The 22,897-nt window shown below is 35.7% G+C and overlaps 1 protein-coding gene across 3 annotated transcripts in view; it reads left to right on the plus strand.

Annotated features, from left to right (window-relative positions):
- Positions 1 to 22,127, plus strand: part of LOC136840777 (cuticle protein 8-like) — a 151,160-nt gene extending 129,033 nt beyond the window's left edge. For 2 of the 3 annotated variants that reach the window (XM_067107652.1, XM_067107651.1), the window contains exons 2-4: positions 19,517 to 19,762; positions 20,921 to 21,070; positions 21,556 to 22,127. In XM_067107652.1, the coding sequence (XP_066963753.1) occupies positions 19,517 to 19,762; positions 20,921 to 21,070; positions 21,556 to 21,615 (456 nt within the window). In that variant the 3' untranslated portion in view covers positions 21,616 to 22,127. Of the gene's footprint in view, positions 1 to 17,587; positions 17,615 to 19,516; positions 19,763 to 20,920; positions 21,071 to 21,555 lie in introns of those variants that run through there. The other variant, XM_067107650.1, reaches the window with a different exon arrangement.
- The last annotated feature ends 770 nt before the right edge of the window (positions 22,128 to 22,897 follow it).

The following is a 22,897-nucleotide window of genomic DNA, read 5'->3' on the forward strand; positions in this document are numbered from 1 at the left end:
CAGTCGAAAGCAGAAACGTTGTACATCGTTAACAGATTACATCAAATCTATATAAAAAAACAATAAGCGAACGCAAACGCACCATTAGGAATTCATCCACGCAGAAAGTGGGTTTTTCATTTTAGAGTGTGATTCACTGTGTCCTTTTTCTTACTTCTGCCACCAAGAAGAACCTTCATTCCTCAATGTCAAATCACTTAAAGCAAGTCAGTCAACATTGGCAGCCGTTTGTTGCGTGAAATAGTGAAGGATTTTATTTCATTGCGCAGGCGTGTTGCTAACGTTACATGCACAGGGTCAGGTATTCATTCAGTAGGTCGAGGTCACCTTACCTCTTATCTAATTGCAGGTATGACATCTCCCATGCATCACTGTTTGCACCTTAAATAAGACCTTTAATTTCCCATCGTTAAACCACTTTGCACCTTAAATGGACATGAAACTTGTTACACAGGGAAATCAATGCAGAGATATAACATTTGTATGAACAGGTGGATCTCGGAATAAAAGGTGCAAATGACCAGAATCGGGAGAGAATGCAGTCACTGGTCGATGATTTGAGAACTTAGAGGACTACTGAATGCGGTAAAAGTGTAAATTAGTGTTTGTAGAAGTAACTGTTGAGATTGGAAAGGTCGAAGAATAAAATAATAAGCAAGATCTTGCTAAGGACCACAGCACTGATAAGGAATCGTCAGCCTTTTAGTTTTCTGAAAAGACAACTATTGTGCCGGTTTTGTCTGTCTCTCCGCACTTTTTCTGTCCGCCCTCAGAATTTAAAAACTACTGAGGCCAGAGGGCAGCAAATTGGTATGTTGATCATCCACCCTCCAAGCATACCAAATTGCAGCCCTCTAGCCTCATTAGTTTTTATTTTATTTAAGGTTAAAGTTAGCCATAATCGTGCTTCTGGTAACGGTATAGGATAGGCCACCAACGGGCCGTGGTTAAAGTTTCATGGGCGGCGGCTCATACAGCATTTATACCGAGACCACCGAAAGATAAGTCTATTTTCGGTGGCCTTGAATATACGCTGTAGCCGCTGTACAGAAAACTCGATTGCGCGGAAAAAATTTCGGCGCGTTTTTTACTTGTTTAATATTCAGATTTTATGAGCATTTCTAGTAGAAGTCATTAATATTTAGATTTTCTATCTACTCATCACAAGAATAATCAATTTTATCATCTCAGTCTAAGTGGCGTGATTCAGTGCCAGCTTCCACAGCAATTTTGAAACGTTAAATTTTAAAGTCCTTTGCAGCGTCCCTTCGGCCCCTGGCTGCAACCCCTTGCGTTTCTTTTACTGTACCTCCGTTCATATTCCCTTCTTCCATCTTACTATCCACCTTCTCCTAACAACTGTTTCAATTTTTTCAGCGCTGAATGACTTGTTAGGTCCCAGCTGTTGGCCTTTGGCATAAATTTTATATTCCAAATGTGATTCTTCTCTTGAAGGATTTCTATAGTAAGTTGGACTCCCCAGATACATCTTTCTATCGCAATTCTATTAAAATATCTTCTATTTTCTGTTTTCCGCGCGACTTATCACCACCTTTTCGTCCAAGGCCGGAGCTGCCACTTCATATTATAATACTGTATACAACTTGGACAGAAAAAATAAAAATTATAAAGCAAATGAAATATAATTAACAGCTAAATCTACTATAAGTCCTGATAATGAAAACAGCAAAGAAAATCAACTTCCAGTAATAATGAAAAGACAATTCGAAATTGTTCCCCATAAAAAAACGAGTAAAGAATGCACCGAAGTTTCCTCGGCGCAATCGAACTTTCTGTACATCGTATAATCAAGGCCACCAAAAATATCTATCTTTTGGTGGTCTCGGTATAATGCTGTATGAGACGCGACCCATGAAACTTTAACCACGGCTCGGTGGTGGCCTGGCCTATATCGTTGCCGGACGCACGATTATGGCTAACTTTATCCTTGAATAAAATAAAAACTACTGAGGCTAGATGGCTGCAATTTGGTATGTTTGGTGACTGGAGGGTGGACGCTCAACATACCAATTTGCAGCCCTCTAGCCTCAGTAGTTTTTAAGATCTGAGGGCGGACAGAAAAAGTGCGGACGGACAGACAAAGCCGCGCGCAAGTTTTCTTTTCAGTAAACTAAAAATTGAAATACCTCGAAATTCTTCTTTCAACTTTTGCCGCTTCGCTGTCAATGAAATGTTTTGTTACTTCGAAGCTCATTCCCCCCCCCCCCCACCAGAGAGAGAATGATTAAGTTATTAGAAGTAACTGAAAACGAACTTATTCGTTTCATTATAGAGGTTTAAGCCATTCCAGTGAATTTGTAATATTATCTGTCTATTCTTGCTATACTACGATGTTTAAAATTCAGTATGAAGATTTTGTGTGATGTCGCTGAAAGTGTTGATGATATTAACAGCAAGACCTTTATTATTATTATTATTATTATTATTATTATTATTATTATTATTATTATTATTATTGTGACACATTCGGACAGAACAATGTAGAAATAAACTGCTGTACAAAGTGGCCATAAAAGAGGACTAAATCAGTGGAAACTAATCATATTAAGATAAGTATAAAATTAACAAATAAAAAGAAATACTATATAGACATTATATATATATATATATATATATATATATATATATATATATATATATATATATATATATATATATATATATATATATATAAAACGAGAAAGACACCTGGCGCTTGGAAAATTGATCAGTGACATTAACAAACTTGTGAATGTCCAACCTTCCTACTTACTCATACTTACATGAAACCAAAGATAAAAATATGGTCATAAAAGCAGCTGACACTTAAACGATGGGCCGAGAGAGAGAGAGAGAGAGAGAGAGAGAGACGGGGGGAGGGGTAAAAACTGCAGAACTCGTAAAATATGACAGGTACTTGCATTGCAAATGATGCCATGGTCAGCTCACGCAGTTTATGATAATGAGAGAGAGAGAGAGAGAGAGAGAGAGAGAGAGAGAGAGACGGAAGGACGTGGTAAGGGAAGAGAGAAAGAGAGAGAGAGAGAGTGAGAGACCCAAGTTTAATAACCAGTAACTTACGGTAAAGTTTCTGTAAATCCTTTAAGCAATGAGAGTAGAAGAGAGAGAGAGAGAGAGAGAGAGAGAGAGAGAGAGAGAGAGAGAGAGAGAGAGAGAGAGAAACAAGAAAAAGTATATCACTTACATAAATGTAGAGGGAGAAAAAGAAATATTTCTTACACAAAAGTAGAATGGAAGAGAGAAAGAAAAAGATTAAAAAATATTTCACTTATACAAATGTAAAAGGGGAGAGAGAGAGAGAGAGATAGAGAGAGAGGTGATACACAGTTAGCAGGTTGAGCATGGAACTAGTCAGTGAGAGAGAGCGAGAGCGAGAGAGAGAGAGAGAGATCAAGAAAGTTCTCTACCAAAGCGAGTGAAAGCAAAAATGTAATTTGCCTGTTGCTGTGTGTCACCACATTCCTCCCGCTCCCTCCCCCATCCCCCCCCCAAAATAACGATTATAACCACCATGCCCATTAGGTTCAGATCTACTTGAAAATTCACGGGACTTTGTCCTTAAGGAAACCCGGAGTGACGTAACTTACGAGGTGTCGCGTATTTCAGCCCGTTTCGTCTTACCTTTTGGGTACAGAAGGGAGAACAGCCTGGGAGGGAACTTTTGGACAGAGACGAACGCTGAAAAGTAAATAAAAAAAAAGAGGTACTACAAAGATATTATTGTGAAATTCTAATGAGTAACAGAGTATTCAGTTTCGTACCATTTTTCCGGCGGACGGGAATTAAATATCTGTCTTGTAATCACTTGTTATTCATTAAGAAGCGTGCGAATCCTTTCGTTGATGTTTCTAATGGAATCATTACTGTCTTTATTTTTCTTTTATTTCTTTGAAAATAGGTTAAAAGATGAAAATCCCCGCTAGAGGGGTAGCGCTGTCAGTGCGCCTCATGCGGTACACTGTATGCATTACTTAATGGTCTTTGCAGCGTCCCTTCGGCCCATGGCTGCAACCCCTTTCATTCCTTTTACTGTGCCTCCGTTCATATTCCCTTCCCTCTTACTTTCCTCAACCCTCTCCTAACAGTTGTTTCAAGTGCAACTGCGAGTTTTTCACCTGTTACACCTGTCAAACCTTTCTACTCTCAATTTCCCTTTGAGCGCTGAATGACCTCTTCATAAGTCCCAGCGCTTGGTCCTTGGCCGAAATTTTACATTCCATTACAAAAGACGAAAATGGTCTGAGAGAGATTCCGGAAGAAAAAAATACATAAATTGAAGAGTAGGTTAGCTAAAAGAAAAACTGTATAGGTTGTGCTGTCAGATAATATTGGGAAAGTCTTCTTGAAACTCACTCTGCTGTTTGCAACGGAAATGTCTCTGCTTATACAGGTGAACGACCTTGTGCTTTTGTCGTTTGTCGATAACTGGTAAGGAAAAGGGATCTTCAGATATATTTATTCCCGTCATTGATTATATATATATATATATATATATATATATATATATATATATATATATATATATATATATATATATATATATATAAAATATATACATACATATACTGTATATACATATATATATATATATATATATATATATAATATATACATACATATATATATATATATATATATATATACATACATATATATATATATATATATATATATATATATATATATATATATATATATATATATATATATATATATAATATATATATATATATATATATATATATATATATATATATATATATAAATCTTGACAGCCGAATGGTAGCCCCACTGAAAAAGTCGTCTTTCCCCATCTATTCGGTGGTTCGAGTCCCCCGGCGACGGATCGCTCATCACTTATTATAAATTCCCCTTCGGTGTATGCTGTTATTTCGAGGTCGAGTGAATTTGATATTAAACGACATTTGAAGCATAATGTTTGTGAATAATGAATATATATATATATATATATATATATATATATATATATATATATATATATATATATATATATATATATATATATATATATCTGAATGTCACGTTCACCAGATGTACATTCGTTTGTAAAATCCACCGTAAGGTCTTTGATCTTCTTTGGCTCTGTTAACAAAAACAAAATACACCTTTCCACTCTGCCTGTTGCTAAAAGAGCCAACTATTTCATGGAAATCCCACGCATTGCAGATATCACAGAAAAAAAAGAGAAAACTGTTCCGATTAAAAGCGTCATTCTCTTGAAAGGGGGAACCTTATCTATTATCAGAACCGCTATATTCTTTCCGTGTATAATGGTCACGGTTGGTTGTTGTTCCCAGAGGCCTACACCAGACCCCATCTGCCCTTGTACACCTTGCCGAATTTAGGCTCTGGCCCCTACTGGCGTAAGGCTGGCTTGATCTGAATCAGCTAAACCCCATCCGCTTAATCTCATACCTTCTGAGATTCCAGATATCAGTAATTGTCCTTATGATTATAATAGGTTCTTTGGTTGGAATGTTTTCCTTGTCTCATTCGTGAATGCCTTGTATTGCACCATCAGGCTGTCAATTTTATCAGTCAGTGAAAAAATAAAAAGTTTTCGTTGTCAATGAAAAAAGCTAACTGGAGAATCCTGGAAATATAAGGGATCTCGAATCAACATTGATTTTCTCAAGAAGAAGGCCATGGTAAATCCTAAAAATCTTTACCCCGTAGGGGGTAATGCCATCAGTGCACCTCACGCGGTGCACTGTAGGCATTACTTAAGGTTTATAGCAGCTTCCCTTTGGCCCATAGCTGCAACCTCATTCATTCCTTTTACTGTACCTCCATTCATATTCTCTTTCCTCCATCTGACTTTCCACCCTCTCCTAAATTGTTGCATAGTGCAACTGCGATGATTTCCTCCTGTTACACCTTTCAAACCTTCTACTGCCAAATTCCCTTTCAGCGCTGAACGATTTCATAGGCCCCAGCGCTTGCCCTTGGCCTAAATTCTATATCCTTCTATATTCCTTCCAAAAAATATGCTATATTTTCTAAGGAATATAGTAAACGATAAACAAATGACTGTCAGTTCCACATCTACTGATAACGAAAATGAAATACAACTCTGACAACTGAGGCTGACGTGAAAAAACTTACTCCTCAGGAGTACTATGTTTTTATTCCTCAGATTCAGAAGGTGGACTCTTAAGATATGCCAGTCATACAGCGAAATCGTTCGCTGAATAATAATCCAGAATTTATATATATATATATATATATATATATATATATATATATATATATATATATATATATATATATTTAGGCTCTTTAGTTTTTAGTTTAGTGTAATTGAAAACAGGCCTGAAAACTGACATAGATAATAAGTAAGAGTTCGTTTTTCTTCAAGTGAACCGAGTTAGAGAGAGAAAAAGAAAAGTAGTAACACAAAGATTTTTCCAAAATCTATTGATTTGTCCCATTTTATTTTCCGAGTTGGGGGGCATCGTCTGTCTCCGGACAAACCCTTGGTGTATGTCCTGGATTTGAAACCTCGTAACAGTATTATTATTATTATTATTATTATTATTATTATTATTATTATTATTATTATTATTATTATTATTATTATTATTCAGGAGATGAAACCTATTCATATGGAACAAACTCCCAGGGGCCACTGACTTGAAATTTATTATTATTGTTATTCAGAAGATGAACCCTATTCATATGAAACAAACATACAAGAGCCATTGACTTGAAATTCAATCTTCCAAAGAAAATTAAGGTGTTCATTAGGAAGAAGTAAAAGGAGGTAAAGGGAAATACAGAAAGAAGAGATTCGTTTATTAAAAAAAAAAGAAAACATAAATAGATTAATCGATTTTTTTTTTATTTTAGATTTGTAGGCCACCTACCAGCACTTGCAGCAACCATATACTGGTTTTATTGTCCTAGATACTAGTATGTCTTTTTTTTCCTGTTAGTCTCCTGTCCACTACCTTCTGTTACTTCTTTCGAATCAGCACCATATTCTTTGGAAGCTTGAATTCCAAGTCAGTGACCCCTGTGGGTTTGTTCCACATGAATAGGATTCATATAATAATAATAATAATAATAATAATAATAATAATAATAATAATAATAATAATAATAATAATAATAATAATGTCAGAGTGCTCTATGAACTTCAGAGAATAAGTTGATTTTAAAATCGTATAAATTAAAGTTATCCCAGTTTTACCCTCAGATTCAAGTACTTTCTTTCATGCTAAGCGGAATTCTTAACAATTTTAGTACAACCGTCAGAGAGAGGACAGTGAATACTTACGACCAACAAGCGAGAAAATAGGATAAGTCATGGAAATGAGAGTTTTTGCTTCCAACAAGTAATACAGCAATAAGCAACACGAAATGGCAATAAACCTTGGACTGGCATGAGAATAGCCAGTTCTCTCTCTCTCTCTCTCTCTCTCTCTCTCTCTCTCTCTCTCTATCTCTCTCTCTCTCATCTAGAGCCTTGAAGGAGGCTGTCTAGGACACATAGGAGGGCCAGGAATCTAAGGATTGCGTGCCATTATGACTTTGAATAAATTTCTCCTTTTTCCTTAAGACGAATGGCTATGTCGTCCTTCGTGGTCTTTGCGCTGATGGTAAGAGATATCTGTATCGTATTTACGTTCTAGGAATGATCTGAGATTTGCATTTAGAGAGTAGTCTTTTTATATATATATATATATATATATATATATATATATATATATATATATATATATATATATATATATATATATATATATAGTTATATATATGTGCGTGTGTGTGTATATGTATATATGTATATATACATATATACATTCTTCCTATTTTAATCATTTTCATTCCATTTATACTGCGCAAGCAGCTCACGTTAACAGCTTGAACTAATTTCATTTGCATTCAGCATCCACACATCACTTTATAAAGGAGAGTTGGCTCAACAATCACTCTCCCGCTTTCTCCCAAATCTATGGCACACACTCTGCTACCTTCCGTGCTTCACCTGTTCTGTGACAAACTTCATCTGTCATCCCACTCCTATTCCTTGCTCCATCATCCTTGTTTCCATTTGCCCTGCAAATCTTATTGTTGCACACATTGACTTTCAACTTTCTTCTCCTGCAAACACTTGCACTTCTTCACAATCCCTTACCATTACTATATCATTTGCAGACATTGGCTGACTAGAATGCTTAACGAAAATCATCTTGATTTTATTTGCAAAATGAAGAAGAGGATTTTCTTTTGTAAAGCAACTCGAAAAATTCCTAAAGTGTTGAACAATTTCGTTAAGCGCCACACGAGTGTTCGATGCAGGTCTTGACATTTTTCTAACTGAAATACTTTATTCTGTTTTTTTTTTGTTTTTTTTCTTCTTTTTTTTTTCTTTTTTTTTGGTAGAATACTTTGGGTGTATTCTCCTTCATTTTAAACGCTCTATCCATCGCCACTCGCCACTGGGAACACGACAAGTTTTCTGCTGATAATAACCCATTATTCCATTCACGCCACAGAGCATCTGCTGTATAGAACACCCGGAACGCAGTCTGCTGGTGCAAACAGCATGACGTTTTCTAGCATCTGGTTTAATACTACTACTCACTTTGCTTGGAGTTCTTATCTTGGATATTACTAAAATATGGAATAGTTTGCCTAGTGCAGCTGTGGAATCCTCCGAAAATCCTCGAAACTCCAAATACTGAAGCGAGGAGCAAATTCGTTTCTGCTCTGCTGCCGCTGCTGACGTCTCTTGAATTTCAGGCGTATTGGTTTTATTTTTTATTCGGGTACTCGATTGTTTATCACCTTTTCCTGTAACTTTCTCTCTCTCTCTCTCTCTCTCTCTCTCTCTCTCTCTCTCTCTCTCTCTCTCTCTCTCTCTCTGCAGGCTGATTTCCCTTTGGAGCCATATTGATAATCCAGGCATGGAAACAGATAGAAGGAATTACCGAAAACACCATGGAGCTAAAAATATCAAAAAGAGCAAGCAGAGGTAGATTAATAGTGCCCAAAACTATACCAGGAAAACTAAGGAAAGCACACGGGACATTAATCCACCACGCACCAGCATCGATAATGCAGCGTCTATTCAGTGCGCTACCAGCTCATCTGAGGAACATATCAGGAGTGAGCGTAGATGTGTTTAAGAATAAGCTCGACAAATATCTAAGCTGCATCCCAGACCATCCAAGATTGGAAGATGCAAAATATACCGGAAGATTCATTAGCAATTCTCTGGTAGACATCAAAGGTGCCTTACACTGAGGGACCTCCTGGGGCAACCCGAACGAACTGTAAGGCTGGCTTTATGTAGTCTGTTGACTCAGTCCAAAAAGGTTTCCAGCTGAAGAATTAAAGAAAGAAAGAAATTTGCCGGAGAAACGCCAACATGGCAGCGTGTCTCACTCACGTGTGACGTTGAATGAGATCATGTGCTACGTTTCCCAAGAAGGGAAGAACTGATTGGAGCCTAGCCTGGAGAAGATCAGCTGATTATATGTTGTTGCCGTTGTTATGCTACATTGCCCTTGAGCAGGCCGGCACAAGATGTGTTTGCGTTGGGATAATATGCTTTTGCATATGTGCTTTGAGGATAGATGACCTTCCCGTACGGGGGTAGTGTCGTCAGTGCACCTCACGTGGTGCACTGTAGGCATTACTTCAGGGTCTTTGCAGCGTCCCTTCGGCCCCTAGCTGCAACCTCTTATCATTCCTTTTACTATACCGCCGTTCATTTTATCTTTCTTCCATCTGACTTTCCACCCTCTCTAACAATTGTTTCATAGTGCAACAGCGAGGTTTTCCTCCTGTTACGCCTTTCAGATCTTACTGTCAATTTCCCTTTCAGCGCTTAATTACCTCATAGGTCCCAGCTCTTGGCCTTTGGCCTAAATTCTATATTCTGTTCGATTCTGAAGATGATCTGGGGAAAGGGAGAACTCTTACGTAACCTGTGGTTTCCTTTGCTTTGGTCGTGGAAAATGTTTTGTGGTTAAAAATATTCTTTAGTCCATATGTTTCCTTTTTTATCAAGTGTCCTTGTGGTGTTTTGGTCTCTGGAGAAACAATTCTTGTGTGCTTGTGTGTTAATGATTGCATTATTATTATTATTTTTATTATTATTATTATTATTATTATTATTATTATTATTATTATTATTATTATTCAGATGAGGAACTCTGTTCATATGGAACAAGCCCACCAAAGGGGCTGTTGTCTTAAAGTTCAAGCTCCCAGAGAATATTATGTTGTTCATTTGAAAGAAGTAACAGAAGGTAATAGAAAATACAGAAAGAAAGTATCAAATATTAGAAAAGGAAAAATAGATTAACAAATTAATGAATAAATAGATAAAAATGTAAGTAAATTCTAAATTATTAAGTTTCAAATGTATACTTTGTAGGAAATCATCTGTTATTGTCCCAAGTTTGCCTTATGAGATTAAAATTCACTTTACGTAGGTAGGAAAAAAAAAAAAGAAATTAAGTAACTAAAATACAAGAAGCTTTACCCAGAATGTAGAAGTGGGGAAAGGAAAGGAGAGATTGCAGAACAACAATGCAACAAGTGCAATGAATAGGTAGAGTTTATACTTAGGTGTTTAGTCTTAATGATCAAAAAAGGTTTATTTCAATGCTCTAAGCAATGCTAAACGCGCCCTTCGCTGGAACTAAAAAAAATGCAATAAAATCTCATTAACCCAAACTAAAGATTATTTCAAGATTTTCATTTTTTTTTCTTTGGTGTCCCACGCAGTCTGTAACATAGATTAACTAGACGAAGAAAAACAACATTAAGAGAACACTACACGTCAGAAAATATGATAACATTGAAAGCATATGCCAATTTCATTCTTGCACGAAGGCTTCAAAGATACAAACGCTCGCCCGACCACCCACTAATCGAGGATAACTACCACTAGAGCAACCCACTTATCGAGCGTAACGCGCAAAGGTCGGCGTCCAAATACCTGTGGTTAAAACGACTACGATTTCCAATTTGTTTGGCTACCATGGGTCGTTTCTTGTTGAAGATGTCACGTTTAGGTAGAATAATGACATTTATTCAATATTCCGAGATTTTGGAAGATAATTAGGGCACTTAGATGTCCAAAATAGTAAATTTCCTTCGCGGGACTTAGTAATCAAGAGCATAACTGAGCGAGATTTCCTCCCTTCACCAGCGTGACGTCACAGATCCGGTGCGCATCTTCGCCTACTTGTTTGTAGTTGCGTCATGCACCTGAGGTGCGCATCTTCACTTGTACTCGTTTTGCTCTCAGGGTAGGTCAACTCCATACCCTGGCATCCCATACCCAGGCAGTTTATGACCTTAACGACTGAAAACAGAGAGAGAAAAAGACGAGATAAAACAGTGAATGAATGTAGGAAACAGTAACTTAGTCAAAAGTGATTGTAAAATGGAGAAAACCCACTGGGTGAATGTTTTGAATTTTAAAGGTCGAAGGGATATAATTACTAGTCACCTGAGGGAGTGATTAATGAAGGCAGGTTTCCTGACAGGTAAACAAGGCACCGTTAATTAGAAGAGTGATCTCGTTTCGACGAAGTTATCGGCCACTTCCAGTTAACCTATTAAATTATTTCCTGTTACATAACTTCTCTTCTCTCTCTCTCTCTCTCTCTCTCTCTCTCTCTCTCAGTTGCAGTAGGCGGTGGGTTTTGTACTCTCTCTCTCTCTCTCTCTCTCTCTCTCTCTCTCTCTCTCTCTCTCTCTCTCTCTCTCTCTCTGAAAATGTCTACGGATACCGAGCGCCAGGATACGGGAAATTTTCGCTTCGTTATATAAATATACATTGAACTGATTATATATATATATATATATATATATATATATATATATATATATATATATATATATATATATATATATATATATGCATGTATATATACAGTATGTAGTTTCTTTTGAAGTCAATGGCATTTTTTACAGAGACTGCCTTTTCATTTAGACTTTGAATCAAAGTCTACAGAATATAAAAAGATGATCTCTGCAAATAATACTGTTGACTTCTACAGAAATTGCATAAGAGGAAAATATCCCCAAATAGCATATGCATATATATATATATATATATATATATATATATATATATATATATATATATACACGTATATATGTTTGTGTGTACGTATGTATACACGTGTGTGTACATAATTGTTGGATGATTTACAAGAGATCTATTTCTATATAGTAAGTTCTTTACTTAAGTCCAGGGTGTTCGTATCCATATATACATTATTATAAACAATAATGAACGTGAACCAAGCATCAAGAACAAAGTTGAATATCGCCTCTTCTTATATCATTTATATTTCACAACTTTTAGCTAATGTATTATTGATGTTAAGAAAAGTAAGGGGTTTGGAAGAGAGAGAGAGGGAGAGAGGGAGAGGGAGAGAGAGAGAAAGAGAGAGAGAGTTCCTTAAAACTCGGCAAGAACAAAACAACACACTCATGTTTTGCGGAGTGCCTTAAACACCCAGGGGTCTTCCCTTTCAGATGTTGATTAAAAAAAATGCAAATTACGAAACGCCCAATATTATCCAGAACACAATTTTTAAGAGCTGTCGAGCTCCTCAGTTCCAGAGGTCCTTTATCCCTCGCACCGTTGGACTGTGGAACAATACCCCTGAGGATGTCGTGCATTAGAACCTCAGAGTTCAAACGGAGATGCAATGCATTACTGACCTAAGACAGTTTACCTTTTATTTTACTCATTTATTTATATTTTTATCCATTTATAAATTTGTTAGTTTATCTTTTTTTCCTTTTATTTCTGTATTTCTTATTACCTTCCGTAACTCCTTTCAAATGAATACCATATTCTTTGAAAACTTGAATTTCAAGTCAGTGGCCCCTGCAAGCTTGTTCCATATGAATACGGGTTCATCTTTTGTATAATAATAATAATAATAATAATAATAATAATAATAATAATAATAATAATAATAATAATAATAATTAAAAAAGCACAAATAGTAGCATGAGCCTTGAAATGGAGAAACTAACAGAGAGGTTTTTGGAATATGTTCGATTCCCCGTTTCAAAGAGAAATCGAACAGATTCCCAAAGCTCTCTGTAGAGGTTTGTTTTTAAATATATTTGTACCCATACATAACTGTGGATTTGTTTCTCTAATAATAATAATAATAATAATAATAATAATAATAATAATAATAATAATAACAACAATAATGGAGAAACAAATCCACAGTTATGTATATCTTCATATATTTAAAGATATAACTGTACAGATAGCTTTCTGTAGAGTTTTATTTTTAAATACATGTACATATATATAGCTGTGTGTTTCTTTCTCCATTTTTAAGACGCCTGCTGCTGCGATTATTTTTTTATAATAATAATAATAATAATAATATAATAATAATAATAATATAATAATAGTAATAATAATAATATTAATAATAATAATAGTTGATTTACACTGCATTAAAACCTAGGACCTAGCGATGTTAATCTTGAACTCCAATACATAAAATAAACACAAATGCATATATGAATAAAAAAAAGGCATTAAAAATGACGCCTTGAATCTTTTCACCGAATCCTTTCAAAATGTTTATGGAAACCGGTTACTGAAAACGATTCCTGAAGAACTCCGTTCAATGGAGACTGGGAAAATAGTAAGGCTATAAATTAAGTGTGTCTCATTCTACCTTAACTGAACTTTTTTTTTTTTTTTTTTTCTTCCCTGGAGTCTTAAGCGAAATTCCTACGCCTTAGGGATTAGATTGCTTAATCTATTCTGTCCTTTTTCATATATATTTATATCCCACTATATATATATATATATATATATATATATATATATATATATATATATATATATATATATACATATATATATATATACACACATATATATATATACATATATATATATATATATATATATATATATATATATATATATATATATATATATATATATATATACACACACACACACACACACACACACACACACCTTACGGTAGCTGCTTCTCGTACGTTAAAAAAAATATTTCCTCTGAAAAGTCCAACGTACAGACAAATACTTAAGACCATTTAAAGCGACGGACCTAAAATGAAATGAAACTGTACCTTGACATGAGGAAACCTGAGAGAGAGAGAGAGAGAGAGAGAGAGAGAGAGAGAGAGAGAGAGAGAGAGAGAGAGAGAATATCCCACCGTATCTTTTGTTCATCTCTTCTAGCTATTGAGTTGCAAACTTGAGGTTATACCAATTCCAGTTCTTCAGATGGTGTATGATGCGTTCCAGGGAATATCGTACTTGCGCGTAAGAATCATGATGATAAAAAAAAAAGCTTATGTAAAGAGAATAAAAGAATTATTGTCCTTGCCGCTGTATACGTTATCTTCAAGCCACAAGTAAAAGTGAGGATGTTTTAAGATATTTTGCCATTGTGAAGAGTATCGGTTTTCTTTTGTGTAAGTACCTTCTACCCCCTCTCTCTCTCTCTCTCTCTCTCTCTCTCTCTCTCTCTCTCTCTCTCTCTCTCTCTCGTGTATACCTTCCACTCTCTCTCTCTCTCTCTCTCTCTCTCTCTCTCTCGTGTATACCCTCCACTCTCTCTCTCTCTCTGGATACCTTCTACTCTCTCTCTCTCTCTCTCTCTCTCTCTCTCTCTCTCTCTCTCTCTCTCTCTCTCTCTCTCTCTTACTGAACTTAGAATACTAGATTATTTATATTCAGATCTGGATAATAGAATAATTAGGAGCATAATGGTAATCCTAACTACGGTTATGGCCATGTCATTCATAATCCATAATTTTGTTAGTTAATTAATCAGATGACTATTTCAGTTAAGGAAATCGATAAAAAAAAATACACGCTGGTATTCACAAGAATCAGTACATCAATATATCCGAGTTTCCAAATATGCAGAAAACGTGTGTGTATATATTTATATATGTGTGTGTGTGCGTGTGTAAAATATGTAAATGTGTATTTACATATACGTATATATATATATGTATATATATGTGTGTATGTATGTATATTTATAGTGTGTGAGTGTAAGAAATTTTAGAGTGTGAAATTAACAAATACACTGTTTAACAAGGCGGCAGCATTTTTGTGCAATCTAGATTTAAAATGTATCTCTTCATTTTCATTCACATATTTTCAGAGACATTACATAGAAAAGTAGATTTACATTACGTTAAAAAAAAAACTAGACATTCCGACAAAAAACATAACAAAAACAAAATACTCATTAACAGGTGAACTTCAGACTGTTAAATGCCCCCCCCCCCCACAAAATGTAACTTGATAAGAAAACCAAACACGACATACATAAACATTCACTCTTTTTTTCCCATTTTCCAGACACGCGACATTGCGGTTGCAATGAAAGTTTTCCTTTTTGACATTCAGAACGAAAAGTAATTACCTAATGAACTTTCAGATTACTGTCGCTGTAATGACAAAACCGCTAAAAAAAAAAGTATTACATTTACTGACAATATCCCCCGGGGGGGGGGGGGTTAGTGCCTTCAGTGCACCTCATGCGGTGCATTGTAGGCATTGCTTAAGGTTTATTCCAGCGCCCCTTCGGCCCCTAGCTTGCAACCCCTTTCATTCCTTTTACTGCACCGCCTTCATATTCTCTTTCTTCCATCTTACTTTCCACCCTCTCCTTACAATTGTTTCATAGTACAACTGCGAAGTTTTCCTCCTGTTACACCTTTCAAACCTTTTTACTCTCAATTTCCGTTTCAGCGCTGAATGACCTCATAGGTCCTAGTCCTTGACCTTCGGCCTAAATTCTATATTCTAATCTATTCTTTAGTGACGATATACTGACGGGAGCACCAATATACAGTACAGTACTGTAAATGTGGCTCGCTGTCTAACTTCTCGGTTCCAGAGGTCCTTTATTCCTCATGCCGTTGGTCTATGGAACAATCTCCCTGCTGAGGATGTCTTGCAGTTCTCTTTGTACTTTAATAACTTATATCTTGAGCTGTTTATTTGTAAATTTGTTTATTTTTTTGTTAGATAACTGATCTGTTCTTTCTGGATTTCATATCTTCTGTCACTTCTTTCAAATGAACATCATAATATTCTTTGGAAGCTTGAATTTCAAGTCAGTGGCTACAGTGGTGGGCTTTTTCCATATGAATATGGGTTTATCTACCGAATAAAAATAATAATAATAATAATAATAATAGTGGCCCCTTTTGTGGGTTTGTTCTGTATGAATAGGGGTTTATCTTATAAATAATAATAATAATAATAATAATAATAATGGCCCCTTTTGTGGGTTTGTTCCATATGAATATTGGTTCATCTACCGAATAATAATAATAATAATAATAATAATAATAGTGGACCCCTTTGTGGGTTTGTTCTGTATGAATAGGAGTTTATCTTCCGAATAATAATAATAATAATAATAATAATAATAATAATAATAATAATGTTCTCAAAAGATAAAGTATTCTGTGAAAGGTGCGAGACACAGAAATTGCAAAACAGGAAATTGTGGAAGAGGTGACGTTCCTCGGTAGGGGAAGAAAGGTAGAATTTGGAGAATTATAAATAGGAAGAGGTGGCAGGAGGGTAGTGGAATAAGTGGTATAGGTTTAAGGTGGTATGAGGAAATGGAATCTGGAGGAAATAGGGAAGTTTACCGATAGAAAAGAAAGGCGGTAATCAAGAAGGATTTTGACCGCTGCCTGAGGATGCCACAACTTTCAACAAAGAATGATTCAATATATATATATATATATATATATATATATATATATATATATATATATATATATATATATATATATATATATATGTATTATGAATTCCGAAATATCGCCGAATATCCAATTTCCAATTGGATACTAAACGATATTTGTGGCTTAATATATATATATATATATATATATATATATATATATATATATATATATATATATATATATATGTATATATATACAGTACATTGTATATAAAAAAGCATATATAGAATTACTAAAGGACAGGACTCATTCAAACTGGATGGTATCTAATGGAGTATTTATTCAGAAAAAAGTTACAAACTTTTTTAGACAAACAAACAAATGTGGACTGTTTGTCCAAGAAAGCTTGTAACTTTTTCTGAATAAATACTCCATTAGATACCATCCAGTTTGAATGAGGTCCTTTTAATAATTCTACTAATGCACAGAACAATTGTGTATGTGATAAAGTTAATATAAGCATATATATACAATTACAAAAATGTGACAACTTCTAGAAAAACGAGCGACCGCCGTCTACCTCAGGAATTGGGAGAGAGAGAGAGAGAGAGAGAGAGAGAGAGAGAGAGAGAGAGAGGGAGAGAAGGAAAGAGAAAGAAAGAGAGAAAGAAAAAAAATTCACTCTCAGGAGAAAGAGAGATGGTTAAGCAAGGTCATTAGTGCCCCCGTGGGGGCATTGGGTAACCGCCGGGGTAAGTTAGGGCCGGGACCGGTTGCCGGTATATAAATGGTTGTCCTGACTGGAGCTGGGTATCAGTAAAGCCCTTTGCGTCTTCCAGCTGTCATCATGGTATCTAAGGTGTGTGATCCTCTTCCCTACTCTCTCTCTCTCTCTCTCTCTCTCTCTCTCTCTCTCTCTCTCTCTCTCTCTCTGCCCTGAGAGGAACAAGTGTTTTCTCTCTCTCTCTCTCCTAAGGTGTATGATCCTCTTCCCTTCTCTCTCACTCTGCCCCGAGAGGAAAAGTGTTTCTCTCTCTCTCTCTCTCTCTCTCTCTCTCTCTCTCTCTCTCTCTCTCTCTCTCTCAGGTGTCAACACAACAGCTCTCCTCAGACAGGCGTCGTCTCGTGTTACGCAAGAGAGGTGTAGGTGACAGTTTGTGAGACAAAGTGCCCCGAGATCTAGTTGGACTTCGAGACTTCGGGTCGAAATGAAAGCAATTCGCCGGACTTGGTTTCAAGTTGTGGACGGCGGTCCTGAATTACTTGTGGTTAGAGGTGTAGCTGCAACTTGCGTGGGACTTCTCTCGGTCGAGTTCAGAAAGAAAAAAAGGAGGGAGAGTCGCCACGAATCTTGATGACTTTGGAGACAGGCCATTTCACGTAACATGACTCAGTAGTGGAATATTCTTTGTCAGTAGTTTCAAACGAAGGCTAGAACAGTGGTTAGACATGACTTAGTAATGGAATTTCATTTTTTAGTAGTTTTATACGAAGGTTATAACATTAATTAGACGTAACATAACTCCATAAATGGAATTTCCTTTTGAAATAGTTTTATACGAAGTTCATAACTGTAATGAGACATAACGTAGCCCAGTAACAGAATTTACTTTTTAAATAGTTCTATACGAAGACTATAACAGCAATTAGACGTAACATAACCCAGTAATAGAATTTCTTTTTTAAACAGTTCTACACGAACGCTGTAACAGTAATTTGACAATAAAACAACTGGTAGATACGTATATGACATAATCCAAATTAACTGAACAGTGATTAGCATGCAAATATTCTTGCATATCTCTGTACTGTTTATTTCTTTTTTTTCCATTCCGTTATTTTCTCAGCTTGCATGGATGAACGAAAATTTTTAATCAAGAGTCAGATAAGATCTAAGGAAAAATCCTGATTCTTTTCTTAAATCATTCTTAAACGTTAAACTCTGTACACATCATCCAAAAATCGTTTTTTTTTTATTTGTGAGTTGCAAATGATCTTTTAAATTTAACGTCATAGCGAATTGTGCTGATTCTGTTGAATGTAAATAGTTTTCTTTTAATGATTTGCGTTTATCTAAAAATCGTGTTGTATCTGTGAATTAAAACTTATCTTTTCAATTTAACATCATAGTGAATTGTGTTGATTCTGTTGAATGTTAAGTTTTTTTTAATGATTAGCGTTTGTTTATACACACGCATGGATGTTTACATGTTTACATAAGCAAATACCAAAATACAATTAAAAATTTTTTTTTTAAATTTAGCGTCATAGCGAATTGTGCTGATTCTGTTTAATGTAAAGTTTTTTTCAATTATTTGCTTTTGTTTATACGCTTTCGTGGACGTTTATGTATTTACACATACGCAAATACCGATTTAAAATTAAAAATGTTCTTTGAAATTTAGCGTCATAGCGAATTGTGCTGATTCTGTTTAATGTAAAAGTTTTTTTTAATGATTTACGTCTGGTTATACGCATGCGTGGACGTTTACTTGTTTTCACAAGCAAATGCCGATTTAAAATTAAAAATGATCTTTTAATTTAACATAATAGCGAATTGTGCTGATTCTATTTAATGTAAAGTTTTTTTTTAGTGACTTGCGTTTGTTTATACGCATGCGTAGACGTTTACATTTTTACATACGATTTAAAAGGCAAAAAAAAAAGGGGTTAAAAAAGATCGACTGCCAAAACTTGCGACTAGAAACGTAAGAGGGAAGAAACCTCAGCCGTCATCTCTCTCTCTCTTTCACCAATCCAGGCCGTCACTTTCTTGGGCATGTTCCTTGTCGTGGGCATGACCTTAGGCGCCCCTCAGTACAACTACGACATCCCCCAGTCGCCTTCCACTCTGTACGAGACTCCCGCCGAATCCGTGCAAGAGCCCGTGCAGCTGTACGAGGAACCCGAAGAAACAGTGCAAGAGCCCGTGCAGTTGTACGAAGCTCCCTCCAACAACATCCTGGTTGCCGAACCACAGAACATCGTTCCGAATATTGTCAGTCCTGTAAGTAATTGACAAAAGAATGTCCTCTCTCTCTCTCTCTCTCTCTCTCTCTCTCTCTCTCTCTCTCTCTCTCTCTTTACAAGTGCTTTCTCTTTTGTTAATATGTTTTACTTTGGTAGGTATGGCCGTGTTTCAATAACACTTCGGTAAACTAAAGTCTGAGTAGAACGGAAAATCGTGTACAATATAACAACGGTAAATTCAGGTAGACATTAAGGAATTTTGACAAACACAAACCATCAATGTGAATTTGTTGCTTTTTCTTGATCGTTAATATTATTTGTTAAATAACAGTGTACTGTATAATGCAGCTTTTTCTGAATAAGAAAAGAAAAGTATTTCAGTCATTTACCTTTTTCATTTTTCATGTCGGTAGTATCTCAGGACGTTATTGAAATTCATTATTATTATTTAATTAATTTTGAATAGTTTCATGTAAACATTCACTCCCTTATATATCTAGTTTGCTTCGTCTTATGAAATGTTAATAAATAGATTGCATATTTTTCGTAACGTTATTTTTATATGGGACTTCAGTTTCAGAATTCCGGTAGCGCAACGGAAACTTAAAATCTCGGTTTTTTGACAGAAAAATAGTGTTCCTTGTAAAAAAAAAATTAATTCTTTGCCTTTGCTGTTGTAAAAAAATGTAATTCTCCGTACTTTTGCTGTAGTGGGACGTTTGCTATTGTTAAAAATTTTATTTTGTACTTTTGCTGGAATGGGACTTTTGCTATTAAAAAAAATTAATTCTGTACTGTTGCTGTAATGGGAATTTTGCTGTTGTAAGAAAATATAATTCTGTATTTTTGCAGTAATGGGATGTTTTCTATTGTTAAAAATGTTATTTTGTACTTTCGCTGTAATGGGAATTTTGCTCTTATAAAAAATGGAATTCTGTTTTTACTTATGCTGTAATTTTTCTTGCCATGTGAAGGACATTCTCCCCATTAAACGTTAATTTTCTTATCTCTCTTCTCTTAAAACAAAAATATTCTCCTTTAGAATTTAATTCCTTATTTTCATTTCATCAAATCTTAAAAGCAAGAACAATGAAAAAATGGAAATTGAATTTTCCGAGTAGAATATTTAACCAAACGATCTCGGCCATGAAGATGCGTAAGAAAGTGACCCCTTCCTTCTGTATTCCCCAAAAAGCCAAGCCCCCCAATGGAAGGGATGCCCTACGACTTCACCTGGGGCGTCGAGGACGCTGAGAGCGGCAACACCTTCAGCCACGTCGAGAACAGCGACGGCCAGAGGACCGAGGGAGAGTACAGGGTCCTCCTCCCCGACGGACGCCTTCAGGTAAATCCTAATTAATGTGGTGGTTCGTTTACCTGTTTCCTGCGCCTCTTGTGGGCCGTAAATCGCACTCCCCTTCTTGTCTGTCTCTTCTTTATTTAAGGCTCTTTCGGCGTCCCTTAGGCCCGTAGCTGCAACCCCTTTCATTCGTTTTGCTTGGTCTACCTGCTCTGTTCATATTATGTTTCTTCTATGTTATTTTCCTCAACCCTCTTCTAACAGTTGTTTCATTGTGCAACTGGGAGGTTTTCCTTCTGTTACACTTTTAAATTTAACCTTTTTAATGTCTATTTCCCTTTCATCCCTAGATAGCTTCGTCAGAGGTCCCATCGCTTGGCCTTGGGCCTAAATTCTGTATTCCACTCCATTCCCTTTGTCTCTTGGTTTGAATTATATAAACACAGCAAACGAACGCATAAAATTGACGACGCGTCACGCGAGAAAGGAAATGGCATGAAGATACCTGATTTTTTTTTCGTCCTTGACAGATTGTTCGCTTCTTCGACATCGGCGAAGGCTTCAACGCCGAGGTCACCTACGAGAAGTAGACAGCAGCGCCTCCTGCAGGCTGGTTTTCCCACGTCCCATGAGCTCTCCACCGTAGTATGTATGATAGGTATGAATGGGTCCTCTCTAAATTTCGAATTAAAAAGAAAAAAGTAATGACCGCAGCCTAATTATGTCTGTCGTCCGGCAAAACTTCTAATTTTGACGGATGAAGTGACCGTAATTGACTCTGAAGAGAGCTGATTAGGAGCTGGTTTCCTTCGTGCGTATAATGGTGTATCGTTTAGCCAAATGCTGGAAAAATTTTTATTCCTCAGTAATCAGTTCGTTATTACATTTCATAATGAGTGTTTTTATAATTTTGGTGTCTTTTTTTAGATCTCGGAATAATTTACGATCACCTAAATTGTTCTTAGAGGTGATTAACAGTCATTTGATGTCAGTTTATCATTGATTGCTACACAGCGGTTTCTTCTTCAAAAGTGAGTATGTGGATGAATGTAAATTATTCTTTGTAATATATGTGTAATTTTTAATAAAAGATGTATATAAACCTGTTGTTTGAATATCTTACGCATAAGAAGATACACAGAAAGAAAAGTGTATAAAAATAACTTCATACAGAAATTTAAGACTCATTTTCTTCAAGGAATTTAACCATTTGCTTAACAATTTACTGCGCCTCGTTAAAAAGATGGTACTTACGTATCCTTCATAGGAACGTTACGTAATATATGACTTTTTATTAAGTTTTGCTTGTTCCGAACCCTAAATTAGATACTAGCAACCGCGGTTAGTTAACGTATTTTTACAACAATTGACTACTCACTACTATTTGCCATTTAGATGAAAATGTTATAATAATATACGTAATGTCATTTACCTGATAAAATATATGCATTTTTTATCTAATATTTTTTAATTTATTAAAATATTTAAGAAAATATTTAAAATTACTGAAAATCATTAGGTAATTTTGTCATTTGAACAATATTCAAGTAACTTTCTATGTTGTGCTCAAGAATGCTCATTTTCCTTCGTGTTCCAACCTTGTAATCCATTATTAAAGGGATTTGTTGCCCAGAAAAATTCGAATAATTGTGATGACATATACTTCATTAAACTAAATGCTGAATTATCTTCTTAATTAATGTATTTTGAGCTTAGGTTTGAGACAACATCGTTCCTATGTTTAGTGTAACTTGTGAAGGGGGGCGTCCGCGGGGTGTAGCCCCCGCCAGGTCAGGACACGGCGCCTTAAGTGAGTTTAGGTAGGCAAGTTCTGGTTAGGTCAGGACTTGGCATTCTAGGAAAGGTTAGGTT

This window comes from Macrobrachium rosenbergii, chromosome 8 (assembly GCF_040412425.1).
Source record: "Macrobrachium rosenbergii isolate ZJJX-2024 chromosome 8, ASM4041242v1, whole genome shotgun sequence".
Classification (NCBI taxonomy): Eukaryota; Metazoa; Arthropoda; class Malacostraca; order Decapoda; family Palaemonidae; genus Macrobrachium; species Macrobrachium rosenbergii.